At 49.4% G+C, this 13,671-nt stretch overlaps 4 protein-coding genes across 4 annotated transcripts; 3 read left to right on the top strand and 1 right to left on the bottom strand.

Moving 5' to 3' along the window:
* Positions 1 to 1,971: 1,971 nt before the first annotated feature.
* J4E78_005862 (uncharacterized protein) lies at positions 1,972 to 2,683 on the top strand (the record flags this gene model as incomplete). Its single annotated transcript, XM_049366477.1, has 2 exons — positions 1,972 to 1,975; positions 2,088 to 2,683. 2 exons carry the CDS (start codon positions 1,972 to 1,974, stop codon positions 2,681 to 2,683), a joined length of 600 nt encoding a protein of 199 aa, XP_049222203.1.
* A 1,216-nt stretch (positions 2,684 to 3,899) lies between these two features.
* J4E78_005861 (uncharacterized protein) lies at positions 3,900 to 4,801 on the top strand (the record flags this gene model as incomplete). Its single annotated transcript, XM_049366476.1, has 2 exons — positions 3,900 to 3,960; positions 4,008 to 4,801. 2 exons carry the CDS (start codon positions 3,900 to 3,902, stop codon positions 4,799 to 4,801), a joined length of 855 nt encoding a protein of 284 aa, XP_049222202.1.
* A 3,569-nt stretch (positions 4,802 to 8,370) lies between these two features.
* On the bottom strand, positions 8,371 to 10,020 carry J4E78_005860 (uncharacterized protein; the record flags this gene model as incomplete). The annotated part of the gene is made up of 4 exons (XM_049366475.1): positions 8,371 to 8,500; positions 8,569 to 9,549; positions 9,601 to 9,839; positions 9,892 to 10,020. The coding sequence occupies 4 exons, from the start codon at positions 10,018 to 10,020 to the stop codon at positions 8,371 to 8,373; spliced, it is 1,479 nt and encodes a 492-aa protein (XP_049222201.1).
* An 848-nt stretch (positions 10,021 to 10,868) lies between these two features.
* On the top strand, positions 10,869 to 12,287 carry J4E78_005859 (uncharacterized protein; the record flags this gene model as incomplete). The annotated part of the gene is made up of 6 exons (XM_049366474.1): positions 10,869 to 10,955; positions 11,009 to 11,044; positions 11,102 to 11,442; positions 11,503 to 11,719; positions 11,770 to 12,016; positions 12,073 to 12,287. The coding sequence occupies 6 exons, from the start codon at positions 10,869 to 10,871 to the stop codon at positions 12,285 to 12,287; spliced, it is 1,143 nt and encodes a 380-aa protein (XP_049222200.1).
* Positions 12,288 to 13,671: the final 1,384 nt, after the last annotated feature.

Genomic DNA, 13,671 nt, shown 5'->3' with positions numbered 1-13,671 from the left:
TACCAGATTCAGCCTTGAGAGAACCTCTGCAATCCGTCCTAAATCTTCCCTTCCCACCTCAGCAGCTATCTTCGAAGCGACTAGAGATACCGAGATATCAATCTACCGTAAACAATGGACCAGTATACGGACTCTTCGTCCCAGGAGATCCCAGTGAGCGGACACGTAATCGAAAGAAATGAGCCTCATGAACCAAACGAGGCTGCGACGAGATCGCAAATTGAGTCCCGCTGCTCAGGCTTCAACGTGAGCCCAGTGCTTCGATCAAGTCTCGACTCAATCTCGGCTCCCAATCCATCTTCACTCTCATACGCAGCGTTGGAGTCGTCGGAAAGGCCAGCTTCTTCCGACCACACTAGAAGTTTCATTGAGCATTCGCCTGTCTCTCTGCTTGGTGGACGCCCGAGGTGGAAATGGACATGGATAACGCCTGTCACAATACTAGGCTTCTACTTCATATGTAAGTATGATAAGTAGCGTTGTACATCTAATGGTTTTTCATGCTAACAGCATCTAACCAGCGTTCATTTGTGCAGCAACGCACTACTGCCTTTTCGCATATCTCGATGGTCGTATCATCTTCCCAGGCTCTATGCCCTCCGCAAAGACCACTACGATCCCACAAGCCTACGCTACTACGGTATCGCTAGTACTAGTTACCGCGTTTCGTGCTGCATTAGTAGCAAGCATTGGGACATGCTATACGCAATACCTTTGGGCAACGTTCAGGAAGCGTGCGCTCAAGGTACGATGCTTCTCAGTCTGGCTAGCGGGATGGAAGCTTACAATGCGTAGATCAGCCTGATCGAAGACCTTTTTCAAGTGCAGACAAACCCGCTCCGTCTTTTCAACTACCACTTGTACTTCAAAACGCCAATGCTTGTCGCTGTAGCTATGTTTTGCTGGCTTGTACCTCTTGCAACATTGTACCCTCCAGGCACTCTAGTTGTCGGACTACAACCGGCTCCAATCGATCAAAGCTTCAATGTGTCCGTCTTTCATCACAGGACTTTCCAAGACATTGCGGACTTCAATGTTATAGCCTTCATACAATGTGATTACACCACAGACGGTGTATACCATTCGAATCCTCCGACATTCCCGGAAGCGGTACAGGATCCGTCGTTGCTAGAAAGTTGTTATTCAGAAAGGTCAGTCCATATCGTTCCGACCAAACCACAGCGTTGCTAAGGTTATATCTGGTGTATGCTGATTTCCCCACAGGATAACCCCTGGTATGGATTATATCATACGCTCAAACCTCATCGTAGGCGAGATATCGAGGCTGAAGCAATCAAGCAGAGAGAACACATCGTATGAACTTAATTTTCTGGGCACCACACTAGATTGCGAGACTACGAACCGCACCATGGAAAGCACAATTACGCAAATAGGCTTAAACGAATTTCCTTCCGATCATCCGGAGATGGTTTGGCAGATAGAGCACTCTGAACCCAGTTGCGAGGTGAAAAACAACGGATTTTGGGGCCATTTCCCTGGGAATAAATCGATCACCCACCGTGTCGGCCACTATGAAGAAAAGCCACGGTATTGGCCATGTTTGGACAAAGACAGTTGGAAGCCCATTATAGATGATTCGTTTCCTGCATTCGGACAAAACTTCAGTTTTCCGGGCTCTGGCATACATGTCATTGTACCTATAACCGAAACAGTGTGTCAGCCCAAGATAGTGCGATATTACGTCACCATATCACACGCTGGCGGAGCACAGCATATCTCTTATGTGATTGGGGACGAGGAATCTGTACCGGAATATGAGAAAGATTTCGACAGCTTCAACGGAAGTTTTGAGCAATGGTCTCAGCTTTCAGACACTATATTGATTTACCAATATTACGCACAGAACCTCGATCGGTCTGGAACCACTGCCATAGGGAGCACATTTGAGTATCCCAGCATGTCGAACAATTCAAAGTCTTACACAACTAGAGATGGTAAAGTCGTGGAAACATGCGTGCTCGACGGGGAGCCCTTTGAGAAAGACATTTCTGAACCAAGTGAGATCTGGCCACTTAGTGTTTTTGAGCAACGACTTCATGAAAGCGGGAAAACTTATTACTGTCCAGCATTTGATCCCGACATGGCCAACGAGCTCCTCATCAACACTACCATCTCAGCACTGGCCCTAAACGAGCGCTTCGACACTGTCAACGGAACGGAGACCCGCACTTTCAACGTCTACCGCTTCGAGAACAAACTCGCTTTCTTCCTACCGTACGGTCTCTCACTCGCCCTAGCAATACCAATCCTAGTGCTAGGACTCATAGCTCTCTACGTCCAAAACCATGGCGTTTCGGCTATCAGTGGAGGTTTCATGCAGCTTCTTATGACGACTACTGGACGCGGTTCACTCGAAGCAGCAATCACGAGAGGCTCTGGCACGCTAGGTGGATACGAAAACGTTTCGGAAGAGCTGCGTGGGATGGAGGTTAGGTTTGGAGAACTCGTTGATCTTAGTGGGGATGAAGTTAAGGAGACTGACACGCTTCTGAGCGGGCGTGATGGGCTTGTTAGTGCGCAGGATGATGATAGTTCGCAGTCAGGTGTGCAAACTGCGTCTGGAACGGAACGCTTCGAGGACAGCGTTTCTGTGGTGCGAAGGGCTGGCTTTGGCACGGTTGATGAAGTGGTACCATTCATGAAGGAGGACGCAGAACAGTAGTTGGAAGCATTCGTGCTCTAGGAAGCTACGGGGGGAAGAAAAGTGACGGTTTTGCATTGATCAAGGTTATCTGGACACTTGCAATGCTGATGGTTCAGCTCTGACGGTGATGGTGACGTACACCGGAAGTGAATCCGGTTAAAATTGAATCGCTTTACCCTCCGTAAAGCGGCATGTTGTGTAGCGCATCGCATTCGTGAGAACTCCGAAGGTGTTGTGATGATGAGCAAAAAGAGAGCAACAAGAAGCAAAAGCAAAACATACGATAGCGCCCTCAGTGCAATGCTCGCATAGGGCTGAGTGGACGCAGATTCGAGCCTCAAGATCGAACAATACATACCATGTTCGGCCCATCTCTCTTTCGGGATTTCTATTCGTATCAGCCAATACGAATGATGGCGTCACGGCGCTAATCTCGGTGTTATGTCGACCGTGCTCACCGGCGGTAAGATTAAGTCTCTCTTCGGTATTGTCTACGGACCGTTTCCAAGCTTACACACCGAGCCAGGGGGAAGGTTGTATTGATTGTTCCTCTCGTTCGCTCTTTCTTCTTTGTAAACTTTGTTTTACACATCGAACCTTGGATTCATCGCCTAGCTCGACAATGCAGACGCGCAAAAACCAACAGGTAGCTTTTGCGGCAGTCGCATTCCTTTCTGCCTTTGCATCCAGCTCGCCAGCACAACCACTCTCGCGTCGCGATGTAGCTTCCCTATCCGACGTGCATGCTCTAGCACTCCAAGAGCGTGGTATTCCTGTCGTCGACTCAACGGTCCCCCTAAGGCTGCGTTCCGGCGCTGGCAGACAACTTGCGAAACGCCAAAGCGGTGGACCATTACGCACCATCTATGACGGAGCGCAATACGCGATTGACGTGACCATTGGCACGGAGACGCTTCAGGTTTTGATCGACACTGGAAGCAGCAGTTTTTGGGTACCAAAGGCCGATTTCGTGTGTGTAGACGTAAACGGCACGCAACAGTAAGTCCAACGCATTACCCAACTCTCATCTGGTACCTTGAATCTGATATTGAACTTTCCTCGTTGTAGATCTCAGCCCACTTGCGGATTTCCAAAATTCGGCCCCAAAAGCTTTTCTGGCGGCCAAATCGCGAACCAGAACTTTAACGTGACATATGGCGGAGGGGAGTTTGCGACTGGCATTGTGGGTCTCGAAGACGTCGGCTTTGGTGGTGTGACAGTCAAGAATCAGAAGATGTCGTTCGTGGATAGAACCTACTGGCTGAGCGCAGGCAATCTGACTAGTGGACTTATGGGTACGTAACGCATTTTGTATGTTTTGAGTGTTTGTTAACGAGAGTAGGCTGGGGACTCGGTGCCACCACCGCCATCTTCGAGGGCGCGGATCCGTCCCAAGACGGCGGAAAAAAGCCTATCTTCGTCAAACCATGGCTGGAGACCGCCTATGACCAAGGCTTGGTGGCAAAGCCCATCTTCTCGGTCGTACTCGGTAAGAGGGGCAAAGACGATGCGGACTTGTCAGCTACAGGTTTCCTTACGATAGGAGGAGCGCCATCGTCATCGTCGTTGCCGCTCACGGGTGCCTACGCTAACACGCCAATCCTCAAAGAGACGTTTGATCACTACCAACTGGAGAACGAGTATGTCCACTATGTCATCCGACCGGACGGATTTGTGGTCAACGGAAAGTTCATCGCCTGGGCCCCAGGCACCTCCGCGGGCACTCATTACGGAGACAGTCAAGAAAGATTCACGATCCTGGACACCGGTACGGCTTACACCATGGCCCCGAAGGCCCTTGTATCCACAATCGCCGCAGCCTTCGACCCCCCAGCTTCCTTCAGTCAGGATGACGGGCTTTGGGTGGCTTCGTGCAATGCGAAGATACCTTCTGTCGCCATTCGCGTCAACGGAACGGACCTTCCTTACGCCTCATCAGACGTTCTCGTCGACGGAACCCTTGGCGTGATCGACGAGGAGAAGCAGACATGCATAGTGGGTTTCATGGAACCATCTACTCCGCCCTGGGGTGGCGACCTGCCGTATATCCTCGGAGCCAACTTCCACAGGAATGTGCTAGCTGTACACGATATTGGAAACAAGGTAATGACGTTTGGTGCGCTGAAGTGGAACTGATGCCGGGTTCATTGCGGCTCTCATAGCATACACTAGATTACATGACGATAGAAAATACCTTCACATCTGTCATGCACGGCAATATACCGTAGCTCTCTAGAGATCTGTCATGTTCGTTCGCGTAGTGTTCTTCGCCTTTGCATGTCATCATCATGGCCAGCCGTTCCAACATGACCCATCATTGTCAGGCCAGAAGAGTACGCCGACAAATGGATGCTGAACTGTGCTAGCTTGGTCCTCGCAACGTAGCAACGTACCTCACAGATAAGCACATCACACAGCTAGACGTATCACTTAATTTATTTTGTCTTAGACTTGTTGATAGGCATAGCTAGGGTAGGGTCGCCTACGCAAAGACTACCGCAGCAAGACAGAGAGCTCCAGGGAGACCCTGGATAAAGAAAATCTTGGTATTTGCCGTACACCCTCCATAAACACCTGCCACAAATACACAACCCGCGAAGAACAGAGCGATTTGGGGCGCAAACACGGCGCTGGGGTGGACCAGAGACCACAAGAGGCCAGCTGCCAGAAATCCGTTGTACAGGCCTTGGTTGGCGGCCATGGTCTTGGTTTTGGCCGCAAAGTCAGGCTTGAGTGCAAACGCTTTCAACCCTGCTGGTGAGGTCCACAGGAACATCTCCAAGGCCATGATGTAGACATGGAGGGCAGCTAGTAGAAAGACGGTAATAGAGGCGAGGAGCGGCATTGTAGGCGCAGATCGAGGGTTAGATGCGGTACCAACTCTAAGAGATGATGATTTGTGGATGTGGTCGAGTGTGGTGAGGAGGGGGACTTGAGGTGAATAAATAGCTGGAGGCCACTTCGGCTTTACTTGAAAAACGCTAGTCTGAATACGTTGCAGGAATGCTAGCGATACGGGCAAATTCCTTCCTATAATACCGAAGATTCTCACATTCCCGCGAGAATACGAGATCAAGCGATGAAAGTGTAGACCCCAGGGTATTCAGTTCTTCCCAAAGTTGACATGCCCCGGGAAAAGCTATTGCGCAGATAGTTCTTAAAGCTAGGTGTTAGTTTTGTGGAGGCGGAGAGGCAAGGTTCCCAATGGTTGAGCTGGTGGCGTTCAGGCGGGCAGCCGTGGGCGCCGGCTGTTGCCTAGCCTCCCTGCACAGCCCTAGCTGACTGCGTTCATCACCGCCCCGCGTCATAAAGCGACAACCACGTTGGATGTCATCTCCTGTTCTTCTTCGCATAACATCACTTTCACCACTAATCTTCCCTTTGCATTCGATTGTTCATTTTCTTAAATGCTACCTGAAGTACTGACAGCAAGGTTATATCGACATCATGCGTCTATTACGGATGAATGAAGATGGAGACGTTAGCCTTGAAGACCATCCGGAAAAGACTGAGCCGTACGCAATACTTTCGCATAGATGGGGGGAAGACCATGAAGAGGTCAACTTCAAAGATGTGATAGAGCACACATACAGGCACAAGAGAGGATACGCAAAAATCCTTGGCTGCGGAGAACAAGCAAAGCTGGATAACCACCAGCTCTTCTGGATTGATACCTGTTGCATCGACAAAAGTAGCAGTGCAGAGCTTTCCGAGTCGATTAACTCCATGTGGCGTTGGTACTGCAACTCTCAAGTCTGTTACGTCTACCTAGATGATGTCTGTGCAGGCATTGATGAGGCTGAAAAGGATACTGCATTCACCAAATCAAAATGGTTCACGCGAGGTTGGACACTTCAAGAGCTACTAGCACCCCGGAGACTTGAGTTCTACGACGCCGAGTGGAACAAGATCGGGACGAAAGAGGAGCTAGCAGAAAAGATCAGCGAGATCACGAACATCAACAAAGACTTCCTTGGCTCAGATATCTCCTTACTTAAGCAAGCGAGCATTGCTGAAAGAATGTCGTGGGCCTCAAAAAGGAGGACAAAACGAAAAGAAGACAGGGCTTATAGCTTGCTCGGAATCTTCGACATCAACATGCCTCTACTTTACGGCGAAGGTGCAAAAGCCTTCCAGAGGCTACAAGAAGAGATCGTGAAGCACTCGGATGATCAGTCAATATTGGCTTGGACTTCACCGTCTGCTGAAATTGATAATGGCAGCTTTTTCGCCCATTCGCCAGCTGCATTTGCCGCTTGTGACAATGTCATACGAAGCATTCAACCAGGTCCGATGAAGCCGTATTTCATAACAAATAAAGGCCTCAAGATCAGTCTACCACTCATCAGAGGAGGCAGTGAGGGCGAACTCCTCGCGGTCCTCAATTGCAGACGCCGGTATGACACATTCGGTAGTTTGGCACTTTCGGTAAAGCAGACGGGCAACAACCACCTATATCAGAGGCGAGGTGGCGAACTACAGTTCGTTCCTTTTACCGATTTGCTTCTTGCAAAAGTGCAGCCAATGTACATCAGCATGAAGCCGCTTCTTGACTACTCGCCAAACTACCTGAAGGACAATACCTGTATTCTGAGCGCGCTACCGAAAGGCCTCGAAGTATCACAAATATTCCCCTCGGGTTCATGGCCTCGTGGATCGCGTACCTTTGAAGGAAATCGACATCCAGGCTCCCCGCAAGACCCGGTCAACCGAACCCTTGTGCTGCTCAGCTCGGGAACAACTCGTCGCTACCTGTTCATGACATTCTTCCACAAGGACAGGATCTTTCGTGACTGCATTTGGGATGCCCGGATTCTGCCTGTTTCCCTTGATGACAGCTCCGATATCGAACAGATCTTCAATGCATGGGTCTATAAAGATTTGTCAACTCTGCAACGAGTTCACCATCTATCTTGTGGTACAGTAGCTCTTCGAACGGTACCACAGCTCATTCAAGGCCGAAAAGTCACAATGATCGAAATCTTTTATCATGGTCCAGATACCTGGATCGTTCTCTATGAGATCACTGAACAAGCTATCGCGGTCCTTCAATCAACTGGATACCGCATCACTCGCGTCCCTTACTGGACATTTCATCTGCTATTCGGGGGCTCAAACCTCCTCGATGCTATGTATGAACCAACGCCGATGCTTTTAGCGTACCTCACATCCTCATCACCAAGGGAAAACCATGTCCAAAGACCGTCCATAACGTTAAGGTGGTATCATTTCCTTGCTCTTCTGTACTACGTCTTGTTGAGGTGGACCAAATTACGCAAGGTTCAGCAGCTCTCACTAGAAGAAGGGGTAGTGTTAGGCTGGCAGAATGTTCGAAACTTTGATGCAATAATCGGTTACTGTGCTATTTTACTGTTGTTTGTATTTCTACCTTTTAGTCTTCTTGACCGCTATTTTGCTCATAGTTTTGACTCTATGGGGTATGTAATTGGAGTTCTGTTGACGCCTGCCCTTTTACGGGCTATACATCAGTTGTATATCCTTAGATTAATATAAGAGCTAGTGTTTTATAAGGTTTTCTCAAAGCGGAGTATTCGGTTGTCTTTATGCGTATTACCATTACTGACGTGTTACGATAACAGGTTTCACTCTGTATATTTGCAAGCCCACATTGTCATTGGAGATGCTGGAAACAACGTTCCCACAAGTGTTATCCCCGAACAGTCAACTGCAAGGACAAAGGATCTTCAAACCCCAATTGCATCAATGGTTTCAACAGTTGGAAACACGTATTCGCCATTAGTGAAGGCCTCTGCTGGTGAGTAGAACCGTACTGAGTACAGAAGCTTACCACCACCCGCTGGGGCAGGAAGCCAGCTGTACCAAAAGTCTCTAGTCAGCCCATGTCTTGTCGCATGGATCGATTTGCATGGTGGGAAACTCACTTGCTAGTCCAGTTATCCGGTGGTGGAATATCAGCAGGTTGCAGTAGGACCTGAAATCTCCCATCCGGAGTCTCGTTCGTGGGATTCGTTCCATCATCACCATACACTAAGCCTCCATCCTCGTACTTCAGCTGCGTGCTTCGGTCGCCGATGACGTATCTACCCAGCTCATTGGGCACTAGATACTGGTCCGCTCCATACACGGTCAAACTCCAGAACCCGGTCGACTTGATCGGGGGCTTGCCAAAGAAGGTGAAGAGAAAGGCCGACGTCGGGCTCAAAATCAAATTGTCGGATTTGTTTGTGATGAAGAGGTTTTCGGACTGTACCAGGCCCAGATAACCGCGGAGTGCGCGGTATGCACGACAGCCGTATTCAACGCCGAAGATGCCTTGGCAATTTACTTTGGGGATTACCCAGTTGTTGCCGACATCGATTAGGTTTTGGGAGTAAGCTGCTGAGATACTGGCGTTCGCTGCAATAATCGCGGCAGTCAGGTTGACCGTGCGAGGTGGAGAGTAGATCCCATCTGCGATGCCAGCAAGCCCAAGTTTGGACGCTACTTGGTACCGGTCTGAGATTACGTCAGGTTGGTTGAACTGCCCAATCTTGGCCAGCAGTTCTAGGTAGCCCGTGACTCTGTCGGTGGCGTTCGAAGTGTCAATGAGATCGCGCGACAGTCTAGGTGCTTGTGCTGTGAAAGGCTGAGATATATTGCGAAGAGTTGTTTTGAGGAATGTCTGATCTTGATAGCTGCGTATAGTCGCAATATCTTCCGTGGTGTTTTGACGGACGAGTATACGACCAAGCATTATACCATAGGTTGTAGCATAAGATATCACGCCTTCGTAGCGGGATGATTCGGTCGGAGTAGTGTATTCAATCCCTGGTTGAACGAGAGCATCGTCTGCACGTCTAATCAAATAGTCCCCCGGTGGTGAGTTCTCGTTGATTGATAGCCCAGCAAAATTGTTGCCATAACTGGGATCAGTCAGTCTCTGTCATACACTGTCATTCTTCAATGAAGCTTACATGTCATAGAAGGGCCATATCCAGTTTCTTCCATCGCTGATATTGGGAATGGTTAAGACGAGGTCTTCATGCGATAAGTCGATAGCCACCCAGATATACAGCGTGTCTGCATTCGGGCCGACTATCGTGCGATTTAGAGGGCCGGAAAGTGTATGATACGGCCATAGAGTATTTGGTCTATCGACAGCATCCAAGATGTTCGTCACAGCTTGTTGCCATTGAGATATTGGATATGCATACTGGACTAGCGTTAAGCGAGATGCAGCATGTTGTTTGTAGTTCGTCAGGTACCTGGATTGCAAATGATGTGGCGTCCTGGGCAGCACCCGCATGGGAAATTGCTTCGTTCGCCGCTCTGGCAAGTGGAGCAAGGTATGCCAAGCATGTAGCGGTAGCGAGAAGAAGACTGGTCAACTTCATCTTTTCTAGCATTACCTCAATCATCTTTCTCAAGACGACATTACCCCGACGTACTATATATCAGGTCTGACTGTTATCGCGTAGCAGAGCCTGCGACTTGGCATCATTGCGCAATAATTGACAAGATTGACGATGAGGCTGATAGGCGGGGCGGTGGTAGCTACGGTTAAAGGGCGGAGCTGTAGTAAAAGACCGAGACGGCAGCACGTGAAAACGACAACACCTTACCGTCAGCCTTGAAGCTCTTACTACCATTGCGACCCAAGAATGTTGATTCAATTTCACCGCCAAACAAGTATTCCAGCACATAACGTGTTCGCATAGCCAGAGAGGTTGAGCTAATGGTGTACGAGGCTAACGCAGACGGTGCAGGTGGGGCAGCTGTGAGCGCCGCTTGTTGCTTAGCCCCGCGCCGCGCATGGCCCTGCCTGACAGCGACCATGAAGCAACAACCACGTCAGCTATCGCCAGTTTCTCCTAGCGCGCTATCAGTTCCACTTCAGGTCCTCCACGCATGGCCCAATATAGCTAGAATTGAGTAGAACGGAATAAACAAATACGTAGATCGAATTAAGCCTGGTTTAGGTGTAGAGAAGTTATCGGGGGGACCTGAGCAGCACTCGGCCGTAACAACACTCGTGCCGAACACGGCCGGGATAATAGTTTTCCGCCATGGAAGCATTGCTAATATCATACTGATCCACCAACAGTAGTAACAGTTCCTGCGCACCAGCTTGCGCCTCGTATAAGATGGCTACTTTTGCAGAACCCTCAGATACCAGCACTCGGCTCCGCCACAACAACGCTTTTCAGAACCAGACACATCTCCTACCATCTCGACCATAGCTATGATCGCTGTTCTCAAAGCTCTTCTCCTGACGAGTAGTCTGATACTTGCGTCAGGGGCAGTACCATCACAACAAAGCCGCGCACAGGTACGGGTTCAAAGCAATACGTTTTTGGAAGGACAATACTCACACTCGATCAGAATCTGACATGTCAGTTCAACGTGGGTCTTGATACCGTAAGTTTACCAGCACCAAGCTTTCTCAAATGATACTGACACGCTGACTTGCATTAGTCGGATGTTGCAAACACCAGCTATGTGCGCATGATGAAGAACGTCAAGCTTCCTGTTTCCGGAATGACATACCGCTACGCCATTAATCCCCCATTCGACAAGGAAAAGCCATACTTCTTGTTCCTTCACGGCTTCCCAGATACTTCGTATGGTTGGGTAAACCAGATCGAATACTTTACGAGGCGCGGCTACGGCATCATAGCCCCAGACCTTCTAGGTACCGGTGGTACAGACAAGCCCGTCGAGCTGGAAGCTTATAGTCTGAAGACAATGGCCTCTGACATTGCTGAACTGCTCGACTGCGAAGGTCTCGACAAGGTCATCGCGGTGTCGCATGACCTGTAAGTCCGATAATGCCACATGTTATCTTGTTTCTAGACCGCTAGACTAACGTGCCTTAGCGGAGCTTATGTACTCTCGCGCTTTCACACGTACCAGTCTCAGTACCTCTCAGCTCTTGCATTTCTGGATATTGGCTACAACTCCCCCGGCACAGACGTCAACCAAACCTTCGTCGAAGCTTACAACAACATCTCTCAAGCAACATTCGGCTACCCCATTCTCGGGTACTGGTACTTCTTCGATGAAGATGACGCGCACGTCCTTTTGGATGCACACGTACGTTCAACATTATTACCGATCATGAGCTCAAACTTACAATAGTACAGTTGGATTCTCTATACTCTCTCGCGTACTCGTTCAATGCACCGAAAGTAATGGCGGAGAATTTCAACCCGGTTGGTGCACTTCAAGAATGGCTCGCAGCTGATAGAAGAGCGGAATACGGCAATGAATTCATCACCAATTCGACTCGGAAGCAATGGAAATCCATCGTTCGCGCCCAGGGAGGCGTTGAGGCAAATCTGAAGTGGTACAAATCTTACCTGCGGGGTGTCAACTCGGCTGACGAGGACGGTAAGACGGATTCCAGATGCCCGCTTTGTTGTTTCACATGATCTAATGCTGCGCAGAGATTCGATCGATGTCGGGAGTCATTGAGCAGCCTAGTCTGTTCATCGCGGCCGAAAGGGATTCGGTCGGTATTCCGTCAGAGCAGTTACGTTCCACGCTGCCATACGCTCCGGGAATGCAGATTAGAACTGTGGATGCTGGCCATTTTCTCCATATTGAGCGGGCTGATGAAGTCAATGAGGCACTCTACGACTTTGTCCAGGGCCTTCAATAGGTGCACAACAAGGTAGCAAACTAGATCAGCGAAAGGCTGGGTGATTTGCCCCTCTTCTTCTTCTTCTTTGAGATGTTGTGCTTAGTATAGTTGTTGTAATGGAAAGAGATTGTTTGGTGATAACCCTTCTTCTCTGTGTGAGCACATATACTTGCGGTTCTCATCATTCGAGCAACTCTTCGCGTTCGGTTTGCTAAGAGTTGTAAAAGATTTAAGCATTTCAGTCGCTTTACGTCATCGCGGTGTTCATGAAGTCAATAGCTTAAGTATGGCATCGCACTTAAATTGCGTCAAAGGGAGCTGTTCCCATAAGTGTCTTCTCGGATAGATGATCTAGCCTAGGAACGAGGGTGCGCAATGTTTATGGTTCGTTCATGACTATCCGGACCGACAGTGCCTGGTTGACGTGAGATTACGCGGTGATCAAAGACTAGAGATGGGTAAAATGAAGAACTTTGGTAAGGTAATTTCATTTCGAATACGAATGCGTAATTAATTCAACGAACAGATCAATCAAAAAGAAGACACGCTCCAAAGAGGACTTCTGAACAACAACTAGGCTACGCTTGCAGCATCGTTCTTTGCCATCTGTTCCAAGTGATCACAAAGCCCCCTCACCCGTTGCTCAATACTGGTATTGAAAGCTGCGGCCTTCTCAGGATCCCTAGGCGGCGAACCCATGACGGGAAAGTCAAGACGAGACTTTGCACACCATTCACTCACCTTAGGCTCCGCCATCCACTTGAGTCTGTTCTTCATAGAAGCCAGAAGGGTCGTAGGATATTCCGCCGGTATGCGAGTGTACGGAAAAGGGTCGCAAAGAGAGTTCTTGAGGTCTTCGTCGTCGTAACTGGCTTCGACGTGTCCAATGAGAGCGGCGCTGAACGTGGGCTGGAAGAACTTTACATTTTGAATCGTTATGTTTCTGCCATTGAAGACGGGAATAGGTGGCACGTTTCCTAGACCAGGCGCAGTACAGTCGATGAAGAGAGTGTCAGGCACAGGAGTGTATGTGCCCTTCTCTAAAGTGACCTTGTCTGGGTCAATGCGCTTGACTCGTCCCTGGCGTATGATGTTCTTGACTTTCTTGACCTCGTCAAACTCCGCCTTTGTCACAATCGCATGTCTGAACATGGTCGGCTCGACGCTCTTGTCTAGGCGGTACGCATGCCCGAGCTCCTCCATGCGATGGAACATCTCTTGAGATGTTTTGGACTCCATGATGGCAGCGGATCTTTCTTCCTGCAATTGTTCCAGGTTGGGCGTCGTCTCTGGAGGTTGAAGGGTGGCGCGGTCCAGAAACCAGGAGTCGCGCGGCATAATCCAAGAAATCTTCTTCGGGTCAATGCCTTGAGCTAAGAGCCACGAGCATGCGTCGACTGCG

The sequence above is a fragment of the Alternaria triticimaculans genome, assembly GCF_023758025.1.
Source record: "Alternaria triticimaculans strain BMP 0046 chromosome Unknown scaffold_7, whole genome shotgun sequence".
In the NCBI taxonomy this organism is placed as follows: Eukaryota; Fungi; Ascomycota; class Dothideomycetes; order Pleosporales; family Pleosporaceae; genus Alternaria; species Alternaria triticimaculans.
This window is presented reverse-complemented; position numbering and strand designations above follow the sequence as displayed.